This window comes from Carassius auratus, unplaced genomic scaffold (genome assembly GCF_003368295.1).
Source record: "Carassius auratus strain Wakin unplaced genomic scaffold, ASM336829v1 scaf_tig00005797, whole genome shotgun sequence".
In the NCBI taxonomy this organism is placed as follows: Eukaryota; Metazoa; Chordata; class Actinopteri; order Cypriniformes; family Cyprinidae; genus Carassius; species Carassius auratus.
In genome coordinates this window covers 260,280-286,935 of record NW_020523696.1, presented here as the reverse complement: position 1 = coordinate 286,935, position 26,656 = coordinate 260,280, and the positions used below count along the sequence as shown (strand labels likewise).

The following is a 26,656-nucleotide window of genomic DNA, read 5'->3' as shown; positions in this document are numbered from 1 at the left end:
ATCTTCTTTAATTCCACAATGTGTCAGACAGCAGTTCACAATGCAAGGCAAATCTGCATTGCAGAGCTAGATAGTTTTTTCTTTCAGGTCAACTGCTGTCATTTCAGTGCAATAGTTGAAAACAGAATTATTTTGAGCAAGTTAGTCAGAATTACATTTTCTGATCACATGGGAAGCAAGAAAACATTTTAAGCATGCAAAACATGACTGTACACTGATAATGGGTGCATATGCATTGTACATTTCTTGGCTTTAAAGCAATTTAGTTGTAACTAAATAAAGAAACATTTGGTCTTTGACAGCTCAGAGAAGACAATCTTGGTTCAGAACTACATTGCAGTTGACAGCAATGTGGGTTGCACCATGCCTTTCAGCTGGAGGATTAAAGATTATCTAGAGGAACTCTGGGTACATGCTTTGAAGCGAGAAGGTATATTAACTTCACTGCTATCCTTGCTGTTTGTTGTTGCTGTTGTTGTTTGAGCAATCACACTTATATCAGTTTGGTTTGTTCTCTTGTGACTTGTGACAGTCATTGCAAGTTATTTTGTCCTGTTTAACAGTTCTTGGGAAAACTTAATAAATGTCAATGTGTTTCTTTCAACAGGCCACTCTCTAGAGCATTTTGAAGAGTTTTTTTGGAAGATCCCCTTGGGCAGGTACATCTCTGAAGCAACCCAAGAGATGCAGATGGAGTTTTTCCACAGGTATCTCAAGGATTTCATCTCCATGACCATGAAGGTAACATCCGTGGTGAATCTCGAGGTGAGAGTCAGACTCTTTCAAAGATAAATTTCTATACATGTTCATGTGTTGATATGTTTGTATATCTGTTTTTACTTTTTAGCTCTTATGTGGAGCCCTTACCTGTGGTATAAGTGAGCTTAGAAGTAGTCAGGATGTGCATGAGAATGAAGTAATTTCTCTGCAGTGGGTTCATGCTGCCTACCATCACTTCAAGAACCGAATACAGAACCTTTACAGGATGATCAGTATAGAGCCTCAGATTGCTCAGATGCTTCTAGATAACACGGGTGCCAGGGAGGGAACAGAACTGGTAAGTGCTTGGAACTTTTTTTGTTTGCATAATATGTATTACAGCGATTGGATGTGCATGTTTTACTTTGGTTACTTCTTTCTGTTTCACAGGTGTTAGATGTGTATGCTGCGGTAGCCTGTATGGAATGCCTGGAGCCCCAGTCTCTAGATGAAGATGTTCAAAGTCTGGCCTGGCATAGACGTGTTAAAAAGCTACAGGTGCCAGTTGAGCTGGTCTGCTGTGAAGAGAGCCTACGCCACTATGGAGAGAGAAGCAAACAGATTGTAACCCACATCCAGTGAGTTATGAGCTCTCAAATGTATTGTCCTATGGGAAACGTTATTTGTTCATGTTGTATTTTTTTGTATGTTGTGATACAGTCCGGCATGATAACACATACAGCTCTGGGAAAGAAGCCATTCTTCAGACTGTTTGTGCTAGAATTGCTGGCTCTATACTTCTTTAGATACTGTAAATCAGTGGTTATTAACCTTTTGGGATCCAAATCCCCCCATTGTCTACAACAATTTTCACTTTAATAGCTAAATTGACTCTCCTCATCACAGCCTATAAATACACTTAAAAGCCCCCTTTCCCTGGTAGGGAATCACTGCTTTAGGTGTATTGCATTGATATGATTATTTAGAGTTTAGTTAATAAAGAAGCAGGTCATCTAAGTAAATGTTCTTTATTTTAGACGTGGTTGGTGTCGCATTTTTTCTCTGGCCTTGTTTGTGGAGCACATGCTGCTGGGTGTCGAGGTTGTGCTTTTAAATCTCAGGCCACTGGTTCTTGGCCACACACGACGCTTAGCACAAGTGAGTCAGCTTTTAGTCCTTACTGGAAAATAATTTCTTGATTTTATTTCTGCTCATCAATACTCATATCTTTGCTAAAGGTCCTAGATAAGGACTCAGACCTCAAAAAGAAGCAGCCATTTGAGGCAGTGGTCACCATACTCAAAGCTTGTAAAGATGAAGCATCTCGGAGCATTTTCAGGTATGATTTGTTATTAATTATACTTTCTTTTATTTTAGGATTAAGTAAGAGGCTCCTATTGAATATTGGTGATTTGTCCCCAGGTTTGGAAATCAGCTATGTCCAGTGTGCACGGGAGACCCGCAGGACCCTTTGAGTCTGCCCTGTGAGCACATCTACTGCCTGACCTGTATCAAACAGTGGCTGGTGCCTGGTCAGATGCTCTGTCCTCAGTGTCACCATGAAGTGCCAGATAACTTTGAGCTCAAGGCTTCTGAGACAATACGGTAAATCAACTAATTGTCTGAGCTTAATAGACGGTTTCAACGGCATCAACATAAACAAACGTTAATGCGCGTGAGCGCTTTTGTGGACCTAACTTAACTTCCGGTAGACTCCAAATAGAATCAATAACAACAGTCAAGTCCATCTAGACTAGAGTAGATGTTTTTTTTATAACAAACAAAATATGTTTTCTGTGTGGATCAGGCGGACTTAATGAAAATCCAAATTCATCCTTTGCCAGCAGGAGATGTTTTAAAGCATAGACATAAAGCGCGAGAAATAGAGGTTTCCCCAGTAACAGCTGTAAACGAAGCAGAGCTGGTACGCTCATACGCTGCTATCAGGCATATAACATGCAAGTCTTCTTTCAGAAATACAGCGATATAAAAACACCTGTGCCTCGTTTTGATATTTAAACATAAATGTAAGGAATTATTATTATTAAACGTGCAGTACGTTACGTAACGTTACGTTACTCATGTTTATTTAACGAAGCCTTTTTGAAAATCGATCAGTTTTAAAATTGTGACGAGTCTCCAAAAATAAATAAATGTATGGGAAACACATCCCGCAGCACAACCACCTGAGCCCAACTTCAGTCTACTCATCACCTTGCCTTTAACTGCGTTTGTAGAAAGTTATAGTTAACTTAGGTCCAGGCGCGTGCGCCCGATGAAACCGTCTATAGTTGTACTGTATCTCTCTGTTTGCCTTCTATCAATCTAAAAGTTGATGTGCTTTTTTATGTGCTTTAGAGGTCTCTTCAGTCGAAATGCATTGTTCAGAATGCGATGCAATGCTTTCTTCATTGATTTGGTGTCCAGCATGTGCTTCAAGGACAGCACTCCTCCCAGTGAGGACATCATCCACCATCTGTTATCACTCCTGATGGTAGAGTCCTGCTCGCTCACTCAGATTGAAGGTATGTCTGTCAATAAAATATATGTGTGGAGGTCTATATTTGGATTAGAATGAATAAATGATCAGAACGTTGTTCCTCGTCCTCTCAGGGCAAGACCGCAGGTTCTTGACTAAGGCTCTTTCTCCCTTTGATGACTCTGTGGATAAAAATCCAGTGGTGCGTTCAGTGGTCCTGAAACTCCTGCTCAAGTACAGGTGAGCTCTGGGCTTCTAACAGCTCACACCACAGTCTTCTTACACAGTTATGGATAATATAGTTTTTGTCTTATCCTCTTTCAGCTTTGATGATGTGAAGCACTATCTTCAGCAGCATCTGACAGACGTTGAGCAAAGCAAAATCATTGAGGAGACTGATAAAACCGAGCTTTATTCTTTGTACATAAATTGTTTGGAGGTGTGTATATCGACTCATGTTCACTGGCCAAGTTTTATAGCTTATTTAAAATGGACTGAAAAAAGCTCCCTATGAACTTGCGAGATATGCGAAGCCAAGCTTACTGACATGCTTGTGCCTGAGTTATGAACCTATTTCAAGCAAATTAGATAAAAATATTTGTTGACTTTGAAAATCTATCCAGTATGTCCAAACATTTGCCTGGGATTGTAAGTATTTGTTGTAATTGTTTTTTGTGCGTAATCCTTACCAGTAGTATTTATTTGTTTGTTTTTGAGGTTTATGATTAAATATAATGTAAATATGTAAAGATAAAAAATGTAAATATGAAGTAAGTTCTAAAGTAAATGTATGTTATAAACATTTAAATGTTTTTACTGGAAAACAACTAAATTAATTAAAAAATAATACAAAATGTTCAATGTTTAATTCCTTAAGACATGGTATTGAATACACGAACACATATATGGTACTGCATATATTTAAAGCTTGGTTAAAAGTACAGTAAGTTTATCCTGTGTCTGCAGGACTCGATGTATGATCGGACACAATGGCACTCATTGGCAGAGCAGCAGAGCTGTTTGCGGGAGGAAACACACTTTCTGCTTGAGTTCCTTCAATCTGATTCTGTGTCTTCACACACTGAACCTATAGAGCACCTGCAGCAGGTGGCCAGAGTTCGACTGTGTCTGGATGTGGCTGCTGACCTGCTAGTTAACAGAGAGACTAGTGCAGGTAAATGCTTTGGTGTTCATTTTTATTAGTCAAGTGCCTGACATGATTTCAAAGGAAGCGCTCTGATACATCACTGAAGTTATATAAAAATATAAAGTTATGAAACATTTCCCTCAGCAAATGTATTTGCTCTAGAACAAATAATATAATAATGAAACCAAAGACTGCCCATTAGATTTGCCCAAAATTAATTATATCTCATGTTTAACCACTATAGAAATTTCTTCAATAACTCTGGGTAGCAAACCAAAATCTTCAATAATGCCACGGAATCACCATTTTCTCAAAAATGTCTTTATTTTACAAAATTGAAGTTGGAAAGTAAAAAGATATCAGAATTCATACACTCAATAACAAATATCTTGATAAGGTAAAAAGAGAATATACTAATTCACACCACAGTACACTTAATACAGTACCTTCTACATCAGCCGTGATAAGTAGTTATATAGGAAAGTAACAAAGTACTAGAAGAAAACCCACAAGAAATCGCACTAGGACAATTTGCCTACACTCCAAAAGCAAATAATCATTACAAGTGCAAGGTGAACTGATTTTCCTTTCTTATCTTTCTACGTTCCCTTTTTCTATTTCCTAACCATTCCTACAAAATTAAATACATTTAATTAAAACTGTGCATAAAAAAGATGATGCATATTTCAGGACCATTAAGATATTTTGCATAGTTATATTATTTTAATGACAATTAAATGCATTTCCCACCATCAATGAAATATGACCTGGGCAAGTTTATAAATTCAATAAAGAACCACAAAAGCTTGCCATGAAAGGCTAGAGCACTTTGTGTTAACTGAAACTGAGAAAGCAGTCTATAATGTTTGAAGGTTTGTCTTTGATATTGATATTGTTTCTCATGGTTTAGAGGCACAGGATGATCCTTCATCTGTTACCTCAGCGTTTTTGAACAGTGTGGCTGATCTATGCTGCCAGAGCAGGAATGACTGGTACAGGGTGTACCTCATCAGAAAGATCTGCAGTTTTCATGGGATTGAATATGTCCAGAAACTTCTGCCACAGGAAGAGTTCAAATGGATGTTTCCTCAGAAGATTCTTGAGTTGGTGGGTTTTAGTTGATTTACCTCATAATGCTGACATGAGTGATAAGTATTTGTGCTTTAACAGATAAATTTGTTTCTCTCAGAATCACGATGACAGCCAGATTGACCACTATCTAGCATGTGGAGTGGACTACAAAACTGTTAGAAATGCAGTAGCCAAAGCCATTCTAGATTGCAACATGAATGGAATACAGGAAGCCATTGAGGTATTGATATACACATTTACACACAAACACACATTCACACTATGTAAGTCCCAAAACATAGAGAGCCACATAGAATGCATCTGTATGCCAATGTCTATCAACAGAATTTCTGTTATGTCACTTGTGAAGTTCCAGTTGGGCTTGGATGTCACATTAGACGTTAGCAAAACAAGGTTTTGGAACAGAGTTGTTGTGTCTGTGTGGACACTGTAATGACATTCAATCAAATGTTTGTCATTCTCTTCCTCACTCTGATAAGTTAATTTGCTTTTATATTTGTCTGTAGTACTGCAAAAGCACACCCATGAAGAAAGCTGTTTATCTGCTAATGGCTTTGTTCAGAGAAGTCACCTCATTGTACAGAAATGGAAACCCCAACTTCCACCCTAAACCTGAGGTAAAAACACAAGCATATGCTACACAACAAGGCATTTGTGCTTTACCAATCTAAAGTATTGGTACATGATTTTGGAAGAACATTATGAATTAATGTTTACATCAAGCTTCCTAGTAAAATAGTTTAAAAAAAAAATATATATATATATATATATATATATATATATATATATATATATATATATATATATATTCATTTACTGTGTAAACATACCGTAACTTCTGGAACTCAAGACTTCCTTCCCATTCCAACAAACAGTTAATACACAGATGAACACTGGATTCACAGAATACCTGCTGGGTGATCAGAATTATAGTGACAAAATAAGGAGAAAGCAAGACGTATACTATTATCCCTAAACAACAGAGTAATGGGTGCTGGAGTAAAATGTGGTATGTCAGACGATGTGCTGTTAAATAATCCCTGATCATTTTGGTCTCATTGCTTCATCAAAATCTTTATTAACCCTCTGAAGTCGATTAACGCATATATGCGTTATGAGGCATTTTCTCCTGATAAACCTGAAAAGAACTTAAATTACACTTTCAGTTTTGACGAAGAGACATGAGAGAGATATCTATAGGAAGCCTGACATGTCTACTTCTGAACTAAACAAGTGCTGCCGAAAACAAATATTCAGTGATAAAGTAATCCATATGAAAACAACGCGATGTCCGTTTTGCACGTCTCCCTTCATTATCTTCTGATGCCACCACGCCCCCACGCTGAACACTCTATTAAGATTATAATGAGATTATAATTATATTCAGATTCTAATGAATACGCCCACACAACAGAAGACAATGCAGCGAGACTGTTCTTCAAGTTCTTTTATTTTACTGTTTGCTTCGCGCTGAGATGAATAAGACTGGATTTCCTCAGAAAGAAGAATGAAGTGGCTTGACCCAGCAGAGATCATAAACATGAGTAATCTCTTTTTTTATTAATCTACTTGTATTAGTTTTCATATAACTTGTACACATTTTACTAGTTAGTTAAAATATAATTCCTGACTAAACATTATGAAGTTTCATTTACATCATCTAAATGTTTCACAATGCAAGGAAGGTTTTTTTTTTTTTTTAATGTTCTAATGTATAACATAGACAACAATAAGATATAAAAGTAATATGAGATATGTGCAAGGTATGTAATGTTCATTTATATATTGCAACATGACACAATACCAATCAAAACATTTGAACAGTAAGATTTTTAATGTTGTTTTTAATTATTTCCTGCTGACCAAACCTGCATTTATTTGATCCAAAATACAGAAAGTTTCATTTGCTAAAGCATTAATATTATGAAATAATTTTACTATTTAAAATAACTGCTTTCTCTTTGAATACGTTTTAAAATGTACTTTCATTTTTTTTTATTTTTTTTTTACATATTTTGAAATATACTTTTTAGCATTGATGGTGCCTTTCCAGATGTGTAACCTGCCTATGCCACACACACTCATGCAACCCCATACCATCAGAGATGCAGGCTTCTGAACTGAGCACTGATAATGTCTCTGTTACATATGGTAACCCTCGTTCCCTGAAGAGGGGAACGGAGACGCCACGTCAGTGACCGACGAATATGGGATATCGCTTCGATAGATCAGTCTACTTCGAGTGTAAACTAAACGAGCCAATGCACATTGGCATGCAATTATTGCATCCAGCTGCCGCTGATCACTGTGTGAGTATAAGAAGGCAGCAGGTGCAATGCATTCCAGTTTTTCGCTGAGGAGCCGAACCGGGGACCCGGAAGCTCAGCAGCCGTACAGCAACCATGGCGACGGGATGTGGCATCTCCGTTCCATCCTTCAGGGAACGAGGGTTACCATACGTAACCGAGACGTTCCCTTTCAGTCGGTCACTCTCGACGCCACGTCGGTGACTGACGAATATGGGATCCCTATCAAAGCGCCATGGGTGCTGCCCCATCCAGTGCCCTGTGCGAGCCGCCTGCACCCCTATTAGGTGTAGGCCGGGGCTCAGAACAAGTAGCACCACTCACCATTGTCAAAGCACTACCTCACTGGGTGAGATTGGATAACACTGGGAAAACGTACCCGGTCCGCTTGGAACCGGGACGCTGCGGAAGTCCCATCATTCCGGAAGAAGGTCTCTGAGGCAAATACACATATAGCATCCATTTAGGAGTATACAGAGAAATATGAGGTGATTAAAAACCCTCTTGGGAAGGCAGAAGTCTGCCGGGGAAACATTGCTATACGGCTCTAAGGCTATACCGTGGACTACACACATATGAGTACCGCTTAGGTCTCAATATGGAACCCACCCTCCCATGGTTCTCACGGATACATCATGAAGGCCTGGCGCCGGACGTTCCACCGCGTCCAGCTGCTTAGGGTGATGGAGGATCTCAACAGGGTCTACAGTACGGACACTCTGGAGCAGTTTAAGCAAGCCGGCACTAACCGGGACCTCTCAGTGCCACTACCCGTTTGAGGTTCAAGTTTTTTTTCAATTCAAGTTTATTTGTATAGCGCTTTTTACAAAACAAATCGTTACAAAGCAACTTTACAGAAAATTATGTTTCTACAATATTTAGTAGTAGCTAGTAGTTTGTGCATATTTGACAGGATTTTAGAAAAAATAAAAATAATAATAATAATAATACAAGACGTAGTCAGCTAGACGATGAACTATCAATATTATTAATTAAGTTATTATATGATTCAGTCACACATTTAGCAATAATTGTTAGTTCTGTTTGTTGATTCAGGGTTAGCATCATCTGAGGTCCTCTGAGGGTCAGCATCATCTCTTCTCAGGTGTTCTGGATCCAGACTGGAGCTTGTGTAAATCCTAGTTACCACAGGATGAAGATCCCAGCAGAAACATAGAAACACACAGAGACATCATTAGCATAGCTGCTGTTCCAACAAAGTAAAATTAGTTTAACCCAAGCTAATGAATAAAAAAGCACCTTTGATCAGATGCAACTACACTCACAATTTAAAAGATACATTATTCGAATGCTTGGCGAAAGAGATGTGTTTTTAATCTAGATTTAAACAGAGAGAGTGTGTCTGAACCCCGAACATTATCAGGAAGGCTATTCCAGAGTTTGGGAGCCAAATGTGAGAAAGCTCTACCTCCTTTAGTGGACTTTGCTATCCTAGGAACTACCGAAGGTCCAGCGTTTTGTGACCTTAGGGTGCATGATGGGTTGTAATGTGGTAGAAGGCTAGTTAGGTATGCTGGAGCTAAACCATTTAGGGCCTTATAGGTAAGTAATGATAATTTGTAACTGATACGGAACTTAATAGGTAGCCAGTGCAGAGACTGTAAAATTGGGGTAATATGATCATATTTTCTTGACCTCGTAAGGACTCTAGCTGCTGCATTTTGGACTACCTGTAGCTTGTTTATTGACGAAGCAGGACAACCACCTAGAAGTGCATTACAATAGTCCAGTCTAGAGGTCATGAATGCATGAACTAGCTTCTCTGCATCAGAAACAGATAACATGTTTCGTAGCTTGGCAATGTTTCTAAGATGGAAGAATGCAGTTTTTGTAACATTGGAAATATGATTTTCAAAAGACAAATTGCTGTCTAATATAACACCCAGATTTCTGACTGTAGAGGAAGTAACAGTACATCCGTCTAGCTGCAGATTGTAATCTACAAGATTCTGTGTAGTGTTTTTTGGTCCAATAATTAGTATCTCTGTCTTATCCGAATTTAATTGGAGAAAATTATTTGTCATTAAATCTTTTACATTTTTAACACACTCTGTTAGCTTAGATAATTGGGAAGTTTCATCTGGTCTCATTGAGATATATAGCTGAGTATCATCAGCATAACAGTGGAAGCTAATTCCGTATTTTCTAATAATATTACCAAGGGGCAACATGTATATTGAAAATAGAAGGGGACCTAGGACGGATCCTTGTGGCACTCCATATTTTACTGATGATAAATGAGATGACTCCCCATTTAAGTAAACAAAATGGTAGCGATCGGACAGGTAGGATCTAAACCATCTTAGAGCCTGCCCTTGAATACCTGTATAGTTTTGTAATCGATCTATGAGTATGTCATGATCTATGGTGTCGAACGCAGCACTAAGATCAAGTAAGACTAGAAATGAGATGCAGCCTTGATCTGACGCAAGGAGCAGGTCATTTGTAATTTTAACAAGTGCAGTTTCTGTGCTATGGTGGGGCCTAAAACCTGACTGAAATTCTTCATACAGATCATTTTTATGTAGGAAGGTGCTCAATTGAGCAGACACAACTTTTTCTAAAATTTTAGACATAAATGGAAGATTTGAAATAGGCCTATAATTTGCCAGTATACTAGGATCTAGTTTTGGTTTCTTAATAAGAGGCTTGATAACCGCCAGCTTGAATGGTTTTGGGACGTGACCTAAAGATAACGACGAGTTTATGATATTGAGAAGCGGTTCTTCGGCTACAGGTAACAGCTCTTTCAGTAATTTAGTGGGTACAGGATCTAATAAACATGTTGTTGGTTTAGATACAGTGATAAGTTTATTTAGCTCTTCCTGTCCTATGGTTGTAAAGCACTGCAGTTTATCTTTGGGTGCGATGGATGAAACTGAAGTGTTAGATGCTGTTGAATCTACATTCGCTATTGTATTTCTAATGTTATCTATTTTATCAGTGAAGAAATTCATAAAGTCATTACTATTTAACGTTGGTGGAATATTTGAATCAGGTGGCGTCTGGTAATTTGTTAACTTAGCCACTGTGCTAAATAAAAACCTTGGATTGTTTTGGTTATTTTCAATGAGTTTGTGTATATGCTCTGCCCTAGCAGTTTTTAGAGCCTGTCTATAGCTGGACATACTGTTTTTCCATGCAATCCTAAAAACTTCTAAGTTAGTTTTTCTCCATTTACGTTCAAGACTACGAGTTACTTTCTTGAGAGAGTGAGTATTACTGTTATACCATGGTACAGTACATTTTTCTCTAACTTTTTTCAATTTGATTGGGGCAACAGCTTCTAATGTATTAGAGAAAATAGTGCCCATGTTGTCAGTAAATTCGTGTGTATTTTTGGGTACAAATAGCAGTTGAGATAGATCAGGCAGGTTATTTGCGAATCTTTCTTTGGTGGCTGGAACAATAGTTCTTCCCAGACGGTATCGCTGCGACATATAGTTAATATCAGTTATACGCAGCATGCACGATACAAGGAAATGGTCTGTAATATCATCACTTTGAGGTACAATATCTATAGCAGTAAGATCAATTCCATGCGATATAATTAAATCTAGTGTATGATTAAAACGATGAGTGGGCCCGGTGACATTTTGCTTGACTCCAAAGGAGTTTATTAGGTCAGTAAATGCAAGTCCTACTGTATCATTTGCATTATCAACGTGAATATTAAAATCTCCCATGATTAGCGCCTTATCAACTGTAACTAGAAGGTCTGAGGGGAAATCTGCAAATTCTTTTAGGAATTCTGTATACGGCCCTGGTGGTCTATACACAGTAGCCAGAGCAAGAGATACATTAGATTTCTTTTGCATGTCTGACAGGGTAACATTTAGCAGAAGTATTTCAAAAGAGTTAAACCTGTATCCTGTTTTCTGGGTAACATTGAGAATATCACTATATATTGTTGCAACACCCCCGCCATGACCAGTCTGACGGGGCTCATGCTTATAACAGTAGTTTGGTGGAGTAGACTCATTTAGACCAAAATAATCATTTGGTTTTAGCCAGGTTTCAGTCAAACAGAGTAAATCATTATCTGTGATCATTTCATTTTTCAATAACTGCTTTTGGTGTGAGTGATCTAATATTTATGAGCCCAAACTTTAAAAATTGTTTTTGTTCATTTACTTTACATTTTTCTGGTTTAATTACGATAAGATTTTTTCTAGATCCTACATTATATTTATATTTATATTTTGACCTCACTATTCGGGGAACAGACACGGTCTTAATAGATTTTACAGCGCAAGTATTTTTAGCATTTAAGCGGGTGGAACAAAACTCATCATAATGGTTATTTGAGAATTGTCTTACTAGTCACATGGAGCGAAGTGTCCTGGAGATGTTGTCAGAGAGAAGCTCCGCTCCAATTCTGCTGGGGTGTAATCCATCAGCGCGAAAAAGTCTAGGACGCTCCCAGAAAAGATTCCAGTTATTAACATATAGCAGTTTCTGTTCTTTACACCATGACAACGACCATTCATTTAAAGCAAAAAGTCTACTGAACCTTTCGTGTCCTCGTCGATACGTGGGCAGTGGTCCTGACACGACGATCGTCACCGCGGGCGTCGTGCTGCGAACCATCTCGATCAGGCTCCTGAAGTCCCTCTTCAGCGTCTCCGTCTGCCGCAGCGTGGTGTCGTTAACCCCGGCGTGAAGCACGACCGCTCTGGGGCTCTCGTTGTCCTTCAGGATCGCGGGTATCTGCGCAGAAACATCGAGAACACGAGCACCAGGCAAACAATGAGTGTGCACTTTACCTTCAGCTAACGTAGCACTTACATGTCGGACGATGGAGTCTCCGATGATCACAGCGTCGCGTCCTGTCTCGCGGAGGGGAGTGAAGCGGTTCTGGATGGAGATCTTGAAGGCAGGAGGGGGAGAAGTCGTCGCACGGGACCCAGCTCGCGTCCTCCGCTGTGGATGCACCCAGGGTCCGTGGTGTCCCGGCGTCGCAGTGAAGGACATCTGGGAAGATCGCATCCTGGGTGCACCGGGCCTGCGCAGAGAAACACACAGAGTAGACGTGGTGGGACTGTTAACAGCACGCTGTATACTTACTTGTGAGCGTCAGCCCGGGATGATTCCAGCGCGGCTCTCCGCTCTCTCAGCTGGGCCTGCCTCTGTTCCAGGTCGCGAATCTGCTTCCCCACGGCCTCGAGCTCGAGCTGCACAGAGTGGAGACATTCATCCGCCATTAAAGCAAGTAACAGTGAGTACAGCAGTGGTAATGTGTGTGAATAGAGTATTAGCAATGTAAGCGCAGTTAGCAGCAACCACGCTTGCTGATGCTAACTGCCTAAAAGCTAATAGCGGACCCGGGAGATCAAAATAAAACTAGTGATAGCGAGGCGCTCTGATTGTTTTTGTTGTAGAATACAATAGAGGATATATTCACGCGTTATATAAACGGAAACGATGATGTATAAAATTGATTTTTAAGTTAAAAATAGTCAACGAAAAGAAGACTGTGACGGAGCTCAAACGCAGTACAGCCGTCAACAACGAACAGGAAGTGACGTCTCGTGGGAAGTGACGTCTCACACAGGAGGATACCAGGTGAGAACACAGGAGGATACCAGCTCTACACGAAGGCTATAGAACCTAGCGAACGTGTTTGGGGTCGCCCAGCCCGCAGCTCTACAAATATCTGTCAGCTAGGCGCCATGAGCCAGCGCCCAGGAGGATGCAACATTTCTAGTTGAGTGAGCTCGCAACCTGAATGGTCAGGGCACATACTGAGCCTGATAAGCCAGGGTTATGGCATCCACAATCCAGTGGGCCATCTTCTGCTTAGAGACGGCACTCCCCTTCTGCCGGCCTCCGTAACACACAAAGAGCTGGTCTGAGGTCCTGAAACTTTGTGTCCGGTCTACGTAGCACCTTAATGCTCGGACGGGACAAAGCAAAGCCAGGGCTGGGTCTGCCTCCTCCAGGGGCAGCGCTTGCAGGTGCACCACTTGGTCTTTGAAGGGTGTAGTGGGAAGCTTGGGCACGTAGCCAGGCCGGGGTCAGTCGGCCCGAACCGTCGACCGAAAATGCATGCAGGTCCCCTACCCTCTTGATGGAGGCCAGTGCAAGCAGGAGCAGAGTTTTCAATGAAAGAAACTTTAGCTCAACTGAATGCAAAGTCTCGAATCTTCCAAGAGGGTATACGGGGGGGCGGGATGGATTTAACCTTCTGGCCCCTCTAAGGAACCTGGCGAAGAGGTCATGCTTACCCAAAGACTTCCCATTCACGGGGTCATGGTACACAGCAATAGCAGCAACCTAGACTTTTAGGGTGGAGAGAGACAGCCTTCACTCCAGCCCTTGCTGCAGAAAGGACAGCAAGACTGCAATCGGACATCTTTGTGGGTCTTCTCGACGAGAAGAACAACACTCGACGAACAGGTTCCACTTCAAGGCGTAAGCGTGTCTCGTAGACGGTGCTCTTGCCAAAGTGATGGTGTTCGCTACCTCTTGGGGTAGGTCACCTAGAACCTCAGCGTCCTGTCCAGGAACCAAACATGGAGTTTCCAAAGGTCTGGACGTGGGTGCTAAATGGTGCCCCATCTCTGAGTCAGTAGATCCTTTGTCAGAGGAGTTGGCCAAGGAGGGGCTGTGGCAAGGAGCACTAGTTTGGGGAACCAGGTCCGCGTGGGCCAATACGGCGTTACTAGCAAGACTTGCTCCTCGTCCTCCCGGACTTTGCACAGTGTCTGTGCGAGAAGGCTCACTGGGGGAAACGCATACTTGGGTAGGAGTCACCCAGAGTCGCCATTCTCCCGGGAGCATTGCTCGAGACAACTCGTCGGCTGTACGACTGAGCAGGCTTGGAATGTGAACGGCACGAAGTGACCTCAGAACCTTCCGACTCCAAAGGAGGAGGTGGTGTGCGAGTTGCAACATGCAACGAGAGTGCAGATGTACGCAACAGTCGCAGTTTTGTCCATTCGACCAGCACATGTTGCCTCATAAGAGACCTTTGAGACGCTTCAAGGCAAGGTGCGCTGCTTACAACTCTAGGCAATTGATGTGCCACTGCAGCTGCGGGCCCGTCCAAACCCCTGAGACTGCATGCCCGTTGTACGTGGCCCCCCAGCCGGTGGTGAAGGCATCAATGTAAACCACAGCATGCCTGGAGATCTGCTCTAGAGGCACCCCTGCCCAGAGAAATGCAAGATCTGACCACGGAGTTGGCGACAGTCCGGTGAAACTTGGACCCGGTGAGTGCCGTGCTTCCATGCTCACCTCGGGACTCGGCCATAAAGCCAGTGCTGGAGTGGTGAAAGTGCCGCCAAGGCCGCCATATGCCCCAGGAGCCTCTGAAAGAGTTTCAGTGGGACCGCTGTCCTGCTCTTGAACGTATTCAAGCAGGCTAGCACCGACCGCAGACGTTAGCACAACATCCCTGTGCTCTCACAACTGATCACAACCTGTTCTTCAGGTCGAACGCTGCAAACCAATCTTGGGGACGGACGCACCTGAAAATGCGTTTCTGTGTCAACATTTTGAACGGTAGCCTATGGAGGGCCCGATTCAAAACTCGCAGATCCAAGGTCGGTCATAACCCACTGCCTTTCCTGGGTGCAATGAAGTACGGGCTGTAAAACCCCGTCTTCATATCGGCTGGAGGGACCGGCTCTATCGCGTCCTTCGCCAGTAGGACTGTGATCTCTTCCCGCAAGACAGGAGCATCGGATGCTTACACTGTAGTGAAGCGGACACCGCAGAGCTTGGGGGTATGCCGGGCGAACTGAATCGCATAGCCGAGGCTGATGGTTCACAGAAGCCAGCGAGATGGGCTGGGTAGCGCTGACCAGGCGCTTAAAAACCGTACAAGCGGGACCAGCGGAACCACAGCCATACCCGCAGTGGGGCAGCAAGGTGGAACACAGGGACCCAACTCGGGCGGCTTGTGAGCAGGCCGGAGTGTGGTGCGAGTGAGGGGTCTAGGGCTCAACTGGTTCCACGGGTTGGCAGAGGGTGCGTGAGTAGGGCCTTTGTTGACGCTCTCAAACCGCCCGCTGCTGCCATCTGGCGAAGGAGGAGGATGAGTGAGGTCCGGTGCTTGTCCGTCCCAAACTCTCCGTGCCCTCCTGGGACCCAGAGAGGGAGAAAACTACTCTCCTGTCGAGATTTCCAGATTCTCCGTCTGGCCCTCCTCCAGGGGAGGGAGAGGTGCCTTCACCATCCCCCAGAAAGCAGCTACCTCTCTCTGGGTCACGCATCCCAGGAGGGGCAGTCTACCTGCGCCCAGCTCCAAGGCACCGCCCTGAGAACCAGCGCGTGCCACCCCGAGAAACCAATCATCAGGCTGCGAGGGTTCGGGACGCGGTGGGGGATTCCACTCAAGCCCTACCCTCTCGGTGGCCCTGGAAAGCATAGCTGCCACTTCGGGATCCGACTCAGGCTTTGCCACTGTCCTAGAGGGTGCTAGTGCAGCCGAATCGTCATCCGACAGTTCTCCCTCCAATGCTGAGATCGACATCTGGTTGGGGAGAGTCTCACTGGATACCGCTGGTACGCTCCTTGAAGAGGGCCCAGTGCGTTCCGTGGTTTGCTCCACTGGATCGGAGGTGCAAGAGGAATGGTGGTCCCCAGAGGGTTGGTTCCCTGCGGGGTTTGCCACCACTGTGACCCTCAAACCACCCGCGCTACTGCCGGAAGTGGATCTCGTCTGTCGGCCACCAGAACGAGCCCTAAATCGCGGCCGCGGCAATGGGACTCTGCCCCCCTGAAGGTAGCCTGGTTCGCAGCTCCGAGATGGTCATATTCCCGCAGTGAGAACATGACTCATCCACGAAAGCCACCTCAGCATGCTCGACGCTCAGACACGTGAGGCAGCGATCATGACCATCACCCATTGCCAGGTAACGACCACACCCAGAAACGCAGGGGGTGAAACAGCATCCTTATAAGGACGATCTGTCGTCTTTACAAATACGCACCTGTGAAGCTCTTTTAGAGATATTTGCTCTTTAGGAAATGCTCTTTTAGTGCTGAGGCGCACAGGGGAATTTGCCGCTTGCAACACGACAGGGGTAGTGCATCCTGAAGTGTGCAATCCACTCGACACAGGAACAACCGCCGCTGAAGCGCCGTCTCACCAACACACGAAGCTTCCGAGAGCGTGCTGAACTCGTAGTTCACAGTAGACACAGTTGAGCAGAGCGATACTAACGCTCGGCTCCGAAGCGAAAAGCTGGTATGGATTGCACCTGCTGCCCTCTTATACTCACGCAGTGATCAGCGGCAGCTGGATGCAATAATTGCAAGCCAAAGTGCATTGGCTCGTTTAGTTTACACTAGAAGTAGATTGGTCTATCGAAGCAATATCCCATATCCGGCCTGGAATATAAATAAATTAGGTATTTAAATATAAATAAATAAATATAAATATATATATATATATATATATATATATATATATATATATATATATATATATATATATATATATACCGTATTTTCTGGACTATGAGTCACACTTTTTTTCATAATTTGGCTGGTCCTGCGACTTATAGTCAGGTGCGACTTATTTATAAAAATTAATTTGACATGAACCAAGAGAAATGAACTGTTGTTGTTCTCTTGTTGACCTGACTGATCTATTGTTCTCATTTGTATGTCACTTTGGATAAAAGTGTCAGCTTAATGATTAAATGTAATGTAATAAACAAGTAATTGGATATATAAACATATATAAACAGGGTCGGCGCCAGGACATACGAAACGAGGGGGCCTCGTTGTGTCACTGGGGGGGCATACCTCCACAGCAGATGTATTTTAACAAAAATAACTTTAAAAAGTAAATTCCATTTTAACATTTTTAGCATCTATTGTACCATATAGGCCTACTGGATTCTTATTTCTGTGCCCCTGAGGTTATGATTTAGAATGTTCAGTGGCGTCACAGAACTGCCAGATTCAAACAGCTTTCGCGCGTTGGCTGGCTATGGAAGGCCAAAAGGGTCAAATTCACGTGAATTTTAACGCGTCAACAACACGTTAAATACGTGTATTTCACGCGTAAACAACACGTATTTAACGCGTTAAATACGTGTTGTTTACGTGTTAAAAATCAGCGCGTACTTAACGTGTATTTAACGTGTATTTCACGTGTTAAATACATGTGAAGTACACGTGAAGTACGCGTTAAAAATCAGTTTGAACGGGTCAATGTCATTGGCTGCTGAGGACTTGGGTCAAACCACTTCTGTGAGCTTAGAGGGGTATACCATTCACAGACAGGCAACCATCATTTAACATGCTATAGATCAGCTTATTCAGCCTTATTATTTTGTCTTTTTTTGTATAGACTATAGAAATAATATAATTTAATTGCAGTTTTATGAAATATTTATTTTTTAATAAATATTAATTAACATTTTGTGGTGATAGTATAATGTTTATAAAAGTTACAGTATTTTGTAATGAAACAGGACTTTTTGTTTAGCTCTTGACTCGCCAAAATATACTATTTAAATACTGTTGCTTTCTGAGTGCCATACACAAAAATACCAACTCATAACTCCACGAATATAGCAAGGAGAGTCAAAAGTTATAGTCTGAATCTACTGTGAAGATCCAAGGGGCTGTAGTATTTTATTTTGCCCAGCAGGTGTCATGGGGTAAAACATTTTTGTGTCTTTAGGTTAAGTGCTGTGATGCAGGTGTGGAAAATTGATTGTGATTAACAATGCTGCCTATAAGATGCTGGCTTTCTTACCCTTTGGAGGGAAGGAGATTGGGGCTTGGTCTTGGCTGGTCAGGCGGACTTTCTCACGCTCTCCAGTCCAAGGCTTGAAGTTGTGTTTTTGTATCTTTATATTTTTTTTATGTTTTACTTCAATGTGGTTATGGCTGTTTTCTGATTAAAACACATATTTGTGCAAATTTGATTATGTTGTATGGACTCTCTATTCATGTTGCTACTCCTTGATCCAAGGGGTTGTAACACTACGTTCTGTCAAATGTTTAATAGAGCTCTCCAACTGATTCATGGGTTTAGGTATTATTTACATATGAAAGATCATAATGGATTGTTTTGATTTTGGACTCATTTCAATCTGGAGAATCGGCTGTAAATAATGATATGCCATTTTCACAATCAGAGCATGTTTCATGAAGTTATAAAGGTAAAACCATGAGAATATTGTAGCATGTGCGCATTTGGAGTTTTTGTTTTGTTTTGTTATAATTCGATGACGGATATCTTCAAATCTGAATGACAGATTATTGTATAATTGGGCTCATTTTAATCGAGAGAATTTTAAATTTTCCACGAGCTATGCATGTTTCATGAAGTTATGAATGGAAACGTAACCTATGTTATTTTCTCAGTTGAATGATTTCATGTGTGTGATAATATCGTAAGTAATATATTTAGATCAAGTGAACAAATTATGATAATTTTGAGCTCCTTTTAATCTGGAGAATTTTCTAAAAAATGACATATGATTTTGCATGATCTAATGTTTCACGAAGTTATTAATAAAAGCGCAAAGGGAAACTAAAGTTATTTGTTGTGCTGTGCCTGTTGGGTTTTATGTGTTATAGCAATATATTTGGATCTCATCCATGGATTACAGTATCTCTGGGCTCATTTTAATTGGGATAATTTTCTGAAAATACTGAACACTGAAATCTTGTTTTATGAAGTTACAAGTAAAATGGTGACATCAATAGGCCTATTATTATTATTATATGGGTCTGGGGTTGACTTCTTGTACAAAACTCGCTCTAGTTTATTCAAAGCCTCAAACAATTTCTCAATGGTGCGACTAAAAAAAACTCTGAGGTCGCACCGGTGCAACGAGCCATTTAAGGGGAACCCCTCGAGCCGGGCCTCCAGTCTGTTTAGACTTCTTCTTACTTTTATATATTAGACATTCATCAATTAATGATGAAAAAAAAAACTTGCTGCCCTAGTGGAAACAACAGGAGACCATGATGCCACGACTGTAAAGAGTGGCTCAACGGTGTTTTGTGTCCCGCAGCAGCACTGCTGAACAGTTCTGCGTTCAAATAATAGGCTTAAGAAGAAGATTTTAATTTACTAATAAACTAGCATTTTCTGAATCTGTATCACAAGAATGAAGTTGCTGTCACGGAACAGAGAGAGAGAGAGAACCCAGGAGGCGAATGGCAAGTTAATGCTCTTTTAGTAGAAATAAGGCAAAGCCGCAACGGCCAAAAAACAAAGGCAGAGTACAGGGATAATTCCAGGTCAAAACAATGGAGCCTAAAGTGGCTGGTCTGGGAAGCCTGTGATCAGCGAGACAGGGTACAGGTGAGGCAGGGGACCCCTCGTTACTCCTCACGGCAGATAACTGGGGGAGAACAAGACAAGCAACAAACAGTCCATACAAAACTCTCCAAACGACTTGACAGGACTAGACTAGAGGTCTGTAGAAAAAGCACAAAAACGTCAGAAACATCCAAAGTGGTTAGTAATAATCTACAGGGAATGGAAAGAGACAGAGCTAGAAATAGAGAGCCTAATGATAGGAGATAGAGAGCAGGTGAGCGGAAGAGAACGAGGAACAGCTGAAGATGATGAGAGTAGAGATAAGTGAGCACAAAGGAAAAGAAAGAACCAGCAGATGGAGACCGAACTGGGATCATGACAGTTGCAATCCCGACTCGTCATCTCCTCATTAGAAGCGCTTTTAGAGATAAGTACATCTTAATGGGTTATAATTATAATGAAAGTTTTTGTTTTTTATTTTTTTTATTTTGTTAAGTAGTTATTTAAAGCTATATTTATGTATGTATGTATGTATGTATGTTTCGGTTAATTTTTGTACTCCTATTAAAGACAACACGGCAGAACGAGCAACTGTTTTGTTGATATTGTGTGTACTGTTACGAATAATGTATTACTTTTACCTTTTATAAGCAAAAATGATGGCATATCCAAGGAAAAAATTGCAAGTGATCATGCTGCCGTTTCCCTGTCCTGAAGCATCTCCTCACAAATGATTGGATAGCTTACATTTATCTGGGTCAAACAAACACTGTCATATGCTTCAACTGTTTTATATCTATAGATTTTATTTTAGGCAAGTCGTGATGATTTGAGAAGGCTAAATTCATCAAACATATAGGCTCACTGTCTGCCGCTGGCAGCTTGGTCGTTACTTAAAAAAAACCTAAAACTTATATTTAACAAACATAAAATGCTCCAAACGCTTTTCTAACTTAACTTAATAAAATATATTATATTAACAAAATATAATCACTTTTCTATTACATATAAAACTGAACTATTTTAATAGCTGATACAATAAGTGTAAGCTGTTTAGGGACTGTTCACCTGTTCAAATCAGACAGGTTTGTCTGATCTGTCCCATTTTTTTCAGACACAGTGGAAGATCTGATAAGAATCAGTGTAGATGGCCAAGTCTGGATTAGCAAAGGCCAAAGATCAAGAAGGACAGACTACAGGAGTTGGCCATCCGAGGGGCATGTGACTGCAGTGGAGGATAGTCCATAAGACATTGAGCCATGATATGTTCAGTTTGAAGCCCTTAAAACCCTTCATTTAGATTTTCTTTTTATTTCATATATCTTGAGATGTTTTAGGTTTAAATTTCACCTCAGTGAAACACTTTAAGCACCAAAACTTTTTCAGTAAGTTACCTTTCTTGTAGAAATGTACTTCAAATACATTATGTTAACCAGATTGTTAGTTAATCTTTTAGGCTACAAGTCAATATTGTTTATATGGACAGCGATTTAAAAAAAAAAAAGAAGTGGACTTGTAAGAAAAAAGTTAGGCGCACTAGTGTAACAAGTGCAAAAAATGACGGTGGTAGCAGTAGAATACTTCTGTTGTCCTGACCCTAGTACAAGTTTTCATTCTAATCCTGAAAGTCTTAAATGCTTATGTCTTATAACATCACCTGTGTACCTAATTACTGATTGTCTGATGAGTGCATAATCGCTGAACAAAAAGTGCAGAATTGCTGAACAAAAAAAGAGGTTTCAATAAGTGCCACCTGCTTGGCGATCGCTGTAAATGTAAGCACAATAAAAGCTGTTGATTCCTGAGATGATTGTTTTCTAAAGACAGATATTGATTTCAATGGTTTGTATATCTTAAACCTGAATTGATTGCTTACCTCCATTGTAACTATTTTCCCCACACAAATGTTAATGCTCGATACTAACTTAAGTCTTATACTATCACAAAACTTTTGAAACAGATACTTTAACTAAACTTATGTATGTCCTGAGATATTGAATATCAAATAAGATGGATATAAATTATCTTGAACACTATATTTTTTCTTACATTTTGTCAGTTATTTCTCAGCAGGAGAATGTGCAAATATCTATTTTTATTTACTGAAAGTCAGAGTTGAGCAGTAAGTAGTTACTAGTAATTTAGTTATTTTAATAATATTGGAAAATTTAAAATTCTCTCGATTAAAATGAGCCCAATTATACAATAATCTGTCATTCAGATTTGAAGATATCCGTCATCGAATTATAACAAAACAAAACAAAAACTCCAAATGCGCACATGCTACAATATTCTCATGGTTTTACCTTTATAACTTCATGAAACATGCTCTGATTGTGAAAATGGCATATCATTATTTACAGCCGATTCTCCAGATTGAAATGAGTCCAAAATCAAAACAATCCATTATGATCTTTCATATGTAAATAATACCTAAACCCATGAATCAGTTGGAGAGCTCTATTAAACATTTGACAGAACGTAGTGTTACAACCCCTTGGATCAAGGAGTAGCAACATGAATAGAGAGTCCATACAACATAATCAAATTTGCACAAATATGTGTTTTAATCAGAAAACAGCCATAACCACATTGAGGTAAAACATAAAAAAAATATAAAGATACAAAAACACAACTTCAAGCCTTGGACTGGAGAGCGTGAGAAAGTCTGCAAGACCAGCAAAGACCAAGCCCCAATCTCCTTCCCTCCAAAGGGTAAGAAAGCCAGCATCTTATAGGCAGCATTGTTAATCACAATCAATTTTCCACACCTGCATCACAGCACTTAACCTAAAGACACAAAAAGTGTTACCCCATGACACCTGCTGGGCAAAATAAAATACTACAGCCCCTTGGATCTTCACAGTAGATTCAGACTATAACTTTTGACTCTCCTTGCTATATTCGTGGAGTTATGAGTTGGTATTTTTGTGTATGGCACTCAGAAAGCAACAGTATTTGAATAGTATATTTTGGCGAGTCAAGAGCTAAACAAAAAGTCCTGTTTCATTACAAAATACTGTAACTTTTATAAACATTATACTATCACCACAAAATGTTAATTAATATTTATTAAAAAATAAATATTTCATAAAACTGCAATTAAATTATATTATTTCTATAGTCTATACCAAAAAAAGACAAAATAATAAGGCTGAATAAGCTGATCTATAGCATGTTAAATGGTGGTTGCCTGTCTGTGAATGGTACACCCCTCTAAGCTCACAGAAGTGGTTTGACCCAAGTCCTCAGCAGCCAATGACATTGACTCGTTCAAACAGATTTTTAACGCGTACTTCACGTGTACTTCACGTGTATTTAACACGTGAAATACACGTTAAATACACGTTAAGTACGCGCTGATTTTTAACCCGTAAACAACACGTATTTAACGCGTTAAATACGTGTTGTTTACGCGTGAAATACACGTATTTAACGTGTTGTTGACGCGTTAAAATTCACGTGAATTTGACCCTTTTGGCCTTCCATAGCTGGCACTGAGCCAGAGACGGACGCGCTCAGAGCTTGTCATATATCACAATTTATATGCAGTGTTTTCAACCACATAATGTTTATTTTAGGTTTCATATATTTAAATATACATAATCACTAGTAAAATAATACATTGGTAGTTTGTAAAATACACACATATGTCTATGGAAGCAGCAAAATATATAGATTATAGATCAAGAAGAATCGGAATATCAGATAGTTGACATGTTAAGCAAGTTTGCATATATATTTTAATAAAAAAGAAAAAATAAATAAAACGAATAGCGATACATCTGTTAGTTCTTTTGGCTGCTGTGTCACGTGACAATCATGACGCGTCGCCATGGAAACAAGGGGTCATTTAAAATATTTGAACGTACGCGTAAAAGGGTTGATTTTAGAAATATTTATATTTTCTAAGTAAACAACAATATCCAAGTTAATTAAACATTTTTATTAAGACTATAAAAAATAATTCTGTATCTATTTTTAGGTGGCTACGCCACTGATCCAAAGCACTGAAGTACAGCCTGCGTAGCTCAACTTTATCAATGATGTGGGCTCCAGTTGTTTCTTCAACTACATATTCAGTCAGGTTCTTGTTTACCTGTCGCCTCCGTTTTGCTGAAACAGGTGTATTTTTAGTGATTGCTGTAACTGTCACAGAGAAATGCAGAATTCGTCTTCGCTGCGGAGATTGCGGACACATTCGGCAGGTGAAGATACAAGTTTCATCTCAGTTAAAAGGTCTGTATCCTCTCCTTGCAGAGTGATAATGACAGGATTGAGCAAAAAAAGAACCTAGGGTGGCAACCAGTGGCGTAGCGCTGCTGCGCTGCTGCTGTGGAGGGAGACCGTTGACAGACCAGGCTCTTGTCTTCATGACAACAATATCAACTTTTTTTATACACCTACACCTACGCCTACTGATAAAGGACACCGTCAAAAGTACTGACGGCGAAATAGATTGTTTGACAGGTGCAATATTTGAAAATCGATAATTATTCATTTATTTTTTTTAATTACATTTATATCTGAATTTGTCAACCTATAGACTTTCAAATATCAAAATATCATGAATTCATATGTATTTGTGTACAAAATGACATATAAACATTTTCATATTAGATTTTGCCTGGAAACACTTCCAACACGCGCGCGTGTCCCGGTAAAAATAGGCGTCGGTTCTGTTTCTAGCAAGCAAGCGTTTTCCGCGCGTCTCACGCAGGCAGTCTGCAAGCTCTAACCTGTTAACATGGGAGCCGAATTAAAAACCGACACGCCACGCTTCTGGGATGCTTGCGCCACGCATCCAGTGTGTCGCCGGCCTGAGGGTGGTGTGCTGACTAGAGGTGAGGGGGCACAGTAACCTAGGTGGCCGGGCCAGGCCCCCTGGGGCTCCCTCGTGGCGCCGACCCTGTATATAAACAAGCATTATAGAATGTTTGTTAATATGCTACATTCGTGTTAAATGTATATCCCTATGCTTTTTTCTATAGCAACGTGCTGGCCTTGGAGATTATATCAGAAGAACAGACATCTTTGTGAATGCTGAAATGAAAGCGTTTGCTGAAGCGCTGGTGAATAATAATCTTCATGATCTGCGTGTACAACCTGAGACGTCAGGCAAAGAGCTTCTTCTGGTGGAGGTTATGGTCCACATGGCTGCTGTCCTGTTGTGTGGAAATCAGTTTTTACTGAACCCACTGCAGCAGCTGGCTCTGTCCCCAAACAACATGACGGTATGAACCCTTCATACTTCACAGGGTGACGAGTATGTGTTTGAGTGTCTTATTTCTGTCATGTTCTTCTCACAGGCTTCATTCATCCCAACTATGCCGGATGACATGTTTGCTGTAGTCCGGCAGGCCATGGAAGGTGTCCAGTGGTATTGTAAGTGGATTCTTTGTCATGCAAATTAAAGATTTGTCAAAATTATAAACACCTGGAGACTAGTGATTAATGACTGATCAGAAAGGCCACAATAAATCATGTAAAACAAGCACAACTTCATTATAAGAACTGTGATAATATAGGATAATATATTCAAAATGGTTATCCTGTGTATTATAAATAAAAAAACTAATAAATAAATAAGCAAAATAATAAAAAATTTCAGTTATTTGAGTGTCTTTCAGTTGGGAAAATTAAGAAAAAAGGTAGTTTCATTTTTCAAGTTTCAAAGGTTTCATTCATTTATTTTTTTTAAATAAATATAAGACAAAGTGCATATAATAATAATAAAAATAATAATGAAGTAAAGAAGAAACCCTTTTTTGAAACCTTTTTGACTGATGCATTTTGTTTGGTAATATTACACAGACCAGTAGGATTTGAAGGATTATATATTGTACAGACTTGTAGGATTTCTAATCAGACATCAAATGTATAAATTTATATTAAGCCCTAAAATGTATTTCTGCCAATAGAATTTCTTTGGGAAACAAGAGGGGTGGAATTTCAAAAGATTCTTGGAATTGTCAAGTGTTTCTGTATTTAAACATTTCTGCATTCTGAAAAAAAAAAAAAAAAAAAAAAAACAATTCTTGATGTATTCTTTTGTTTTTAACAGCCTGTCCTAACGGTCATCCGTGCATTGTTGATATGGTAGGATCATTTAATTTGTATTATTTGGCTTGGCATTAACTACATACTTTAAAAGTCATAGAACACAGCATGAGCTTTAATTTAATATGATCAAGTCATTCATTCTGTCTTAAACATTTATTCTCTTTATGTATCTGTCCAGTGTGGTCGACCCACGGAGGTTCGCCGCTGTCAAGACTGTAATGCACAAATAGGTGGCACAAATCACATCCCCGTTCAAGGCTTCAAAGTCATGCAGATACAGTGAGTTACTCTTGCAATGAACGCTTGTTGTTTTTTATTCTGAGTCTTTAGTTCTGCTTAGTTTATTACCTGGCTCTCTGAAATATTTGATTCTGCAGTTAATATAAAATACAAAATACAAAAACCTTTCAGCTGTTCAATTGACCATAGTCACAGCCAAGCAGTAGACAACCACTGTAAGGATTTTTTTATAGCCTTTATTAATATAGATTCATTTTAGGATATTAATTTAATGATATATTAAGGTAAATTTGTACAACTTGAAATAAAAAAGCATTAGTATACATAGGTTAATCAAATTGATGTTAATGTATGGAACATTATTGTAA

The 26,656-nt window shown here is 40.3% G+C and overlaps 1 protein-coding gene across 1 annotated transcript in view; it reads left to right on the top strand.

The window, feature by feature from the left end:
* LOC113071043 (E3 ubiquitin-protein ligase rnf213-alpha-like) overlaps positions 1–26,656 on the top strand; it is a 123,221-nt gene that overhangs the window by 57,169 nt on the left and 39,396 nt on the right. Inside the window, exons 37-54 of the mRNA XM_026244408.1 lie at positions 303–430; positions 608–765; positions 848–1,057; positions 1,150–1,337; positions 1,737–1,857; positions 1,938–2,038; positions 2,122–2,304; positions 3,058–3,224; positions 3,313–3,418; positions 3,503–3,617; positions 4,145–4,352; positions 5,236–5,432; positions 5,515–5,637; positions 5,924–6,034; positions 24,977–25,219; positions 25,295–25,370; positions 26,050–26,084; positions 26,227–26,327. Coding sequence (XP_026100193.1) covers positions 303–430; positions 608–765; positions 848–1,057; positions 1,150–1,337; positions 1,737–1,857; positions 1,938–2,038; positions 2,122–2,304; positions 3,058–3,224; positions 3,313–3,418; positions 3,503–3,617; positions 4,145–4,352; positions 5,236–5,432; positions 5,515–5,637; positions 5,924–6,034; positions 24,977–25,219; positions 25,295–25,370; positions 26,050–26,084; positions 26,227–26,327 — 2,571 coding nt within the window. The remainder of the gene's footprint in view (positions 1–302; positions 431–607; positions 766–847; positions 1,058–1,149; positions 1,338–1,736; positions 1,858–1,937; positions 2,039–2,121; positions 2,305–3,057; positions 3,225–3,312; positions 3,419–3,502; positions 3,618–4,144; positions 4,353–5,235; positions 5,433–5,514; positions 5,638–5,923; positions 6,035–24,976; positions 25,220–25,294; positions 25,371–26,049; positions 26,085–26,226; positions 26,328–26,656) is intronic.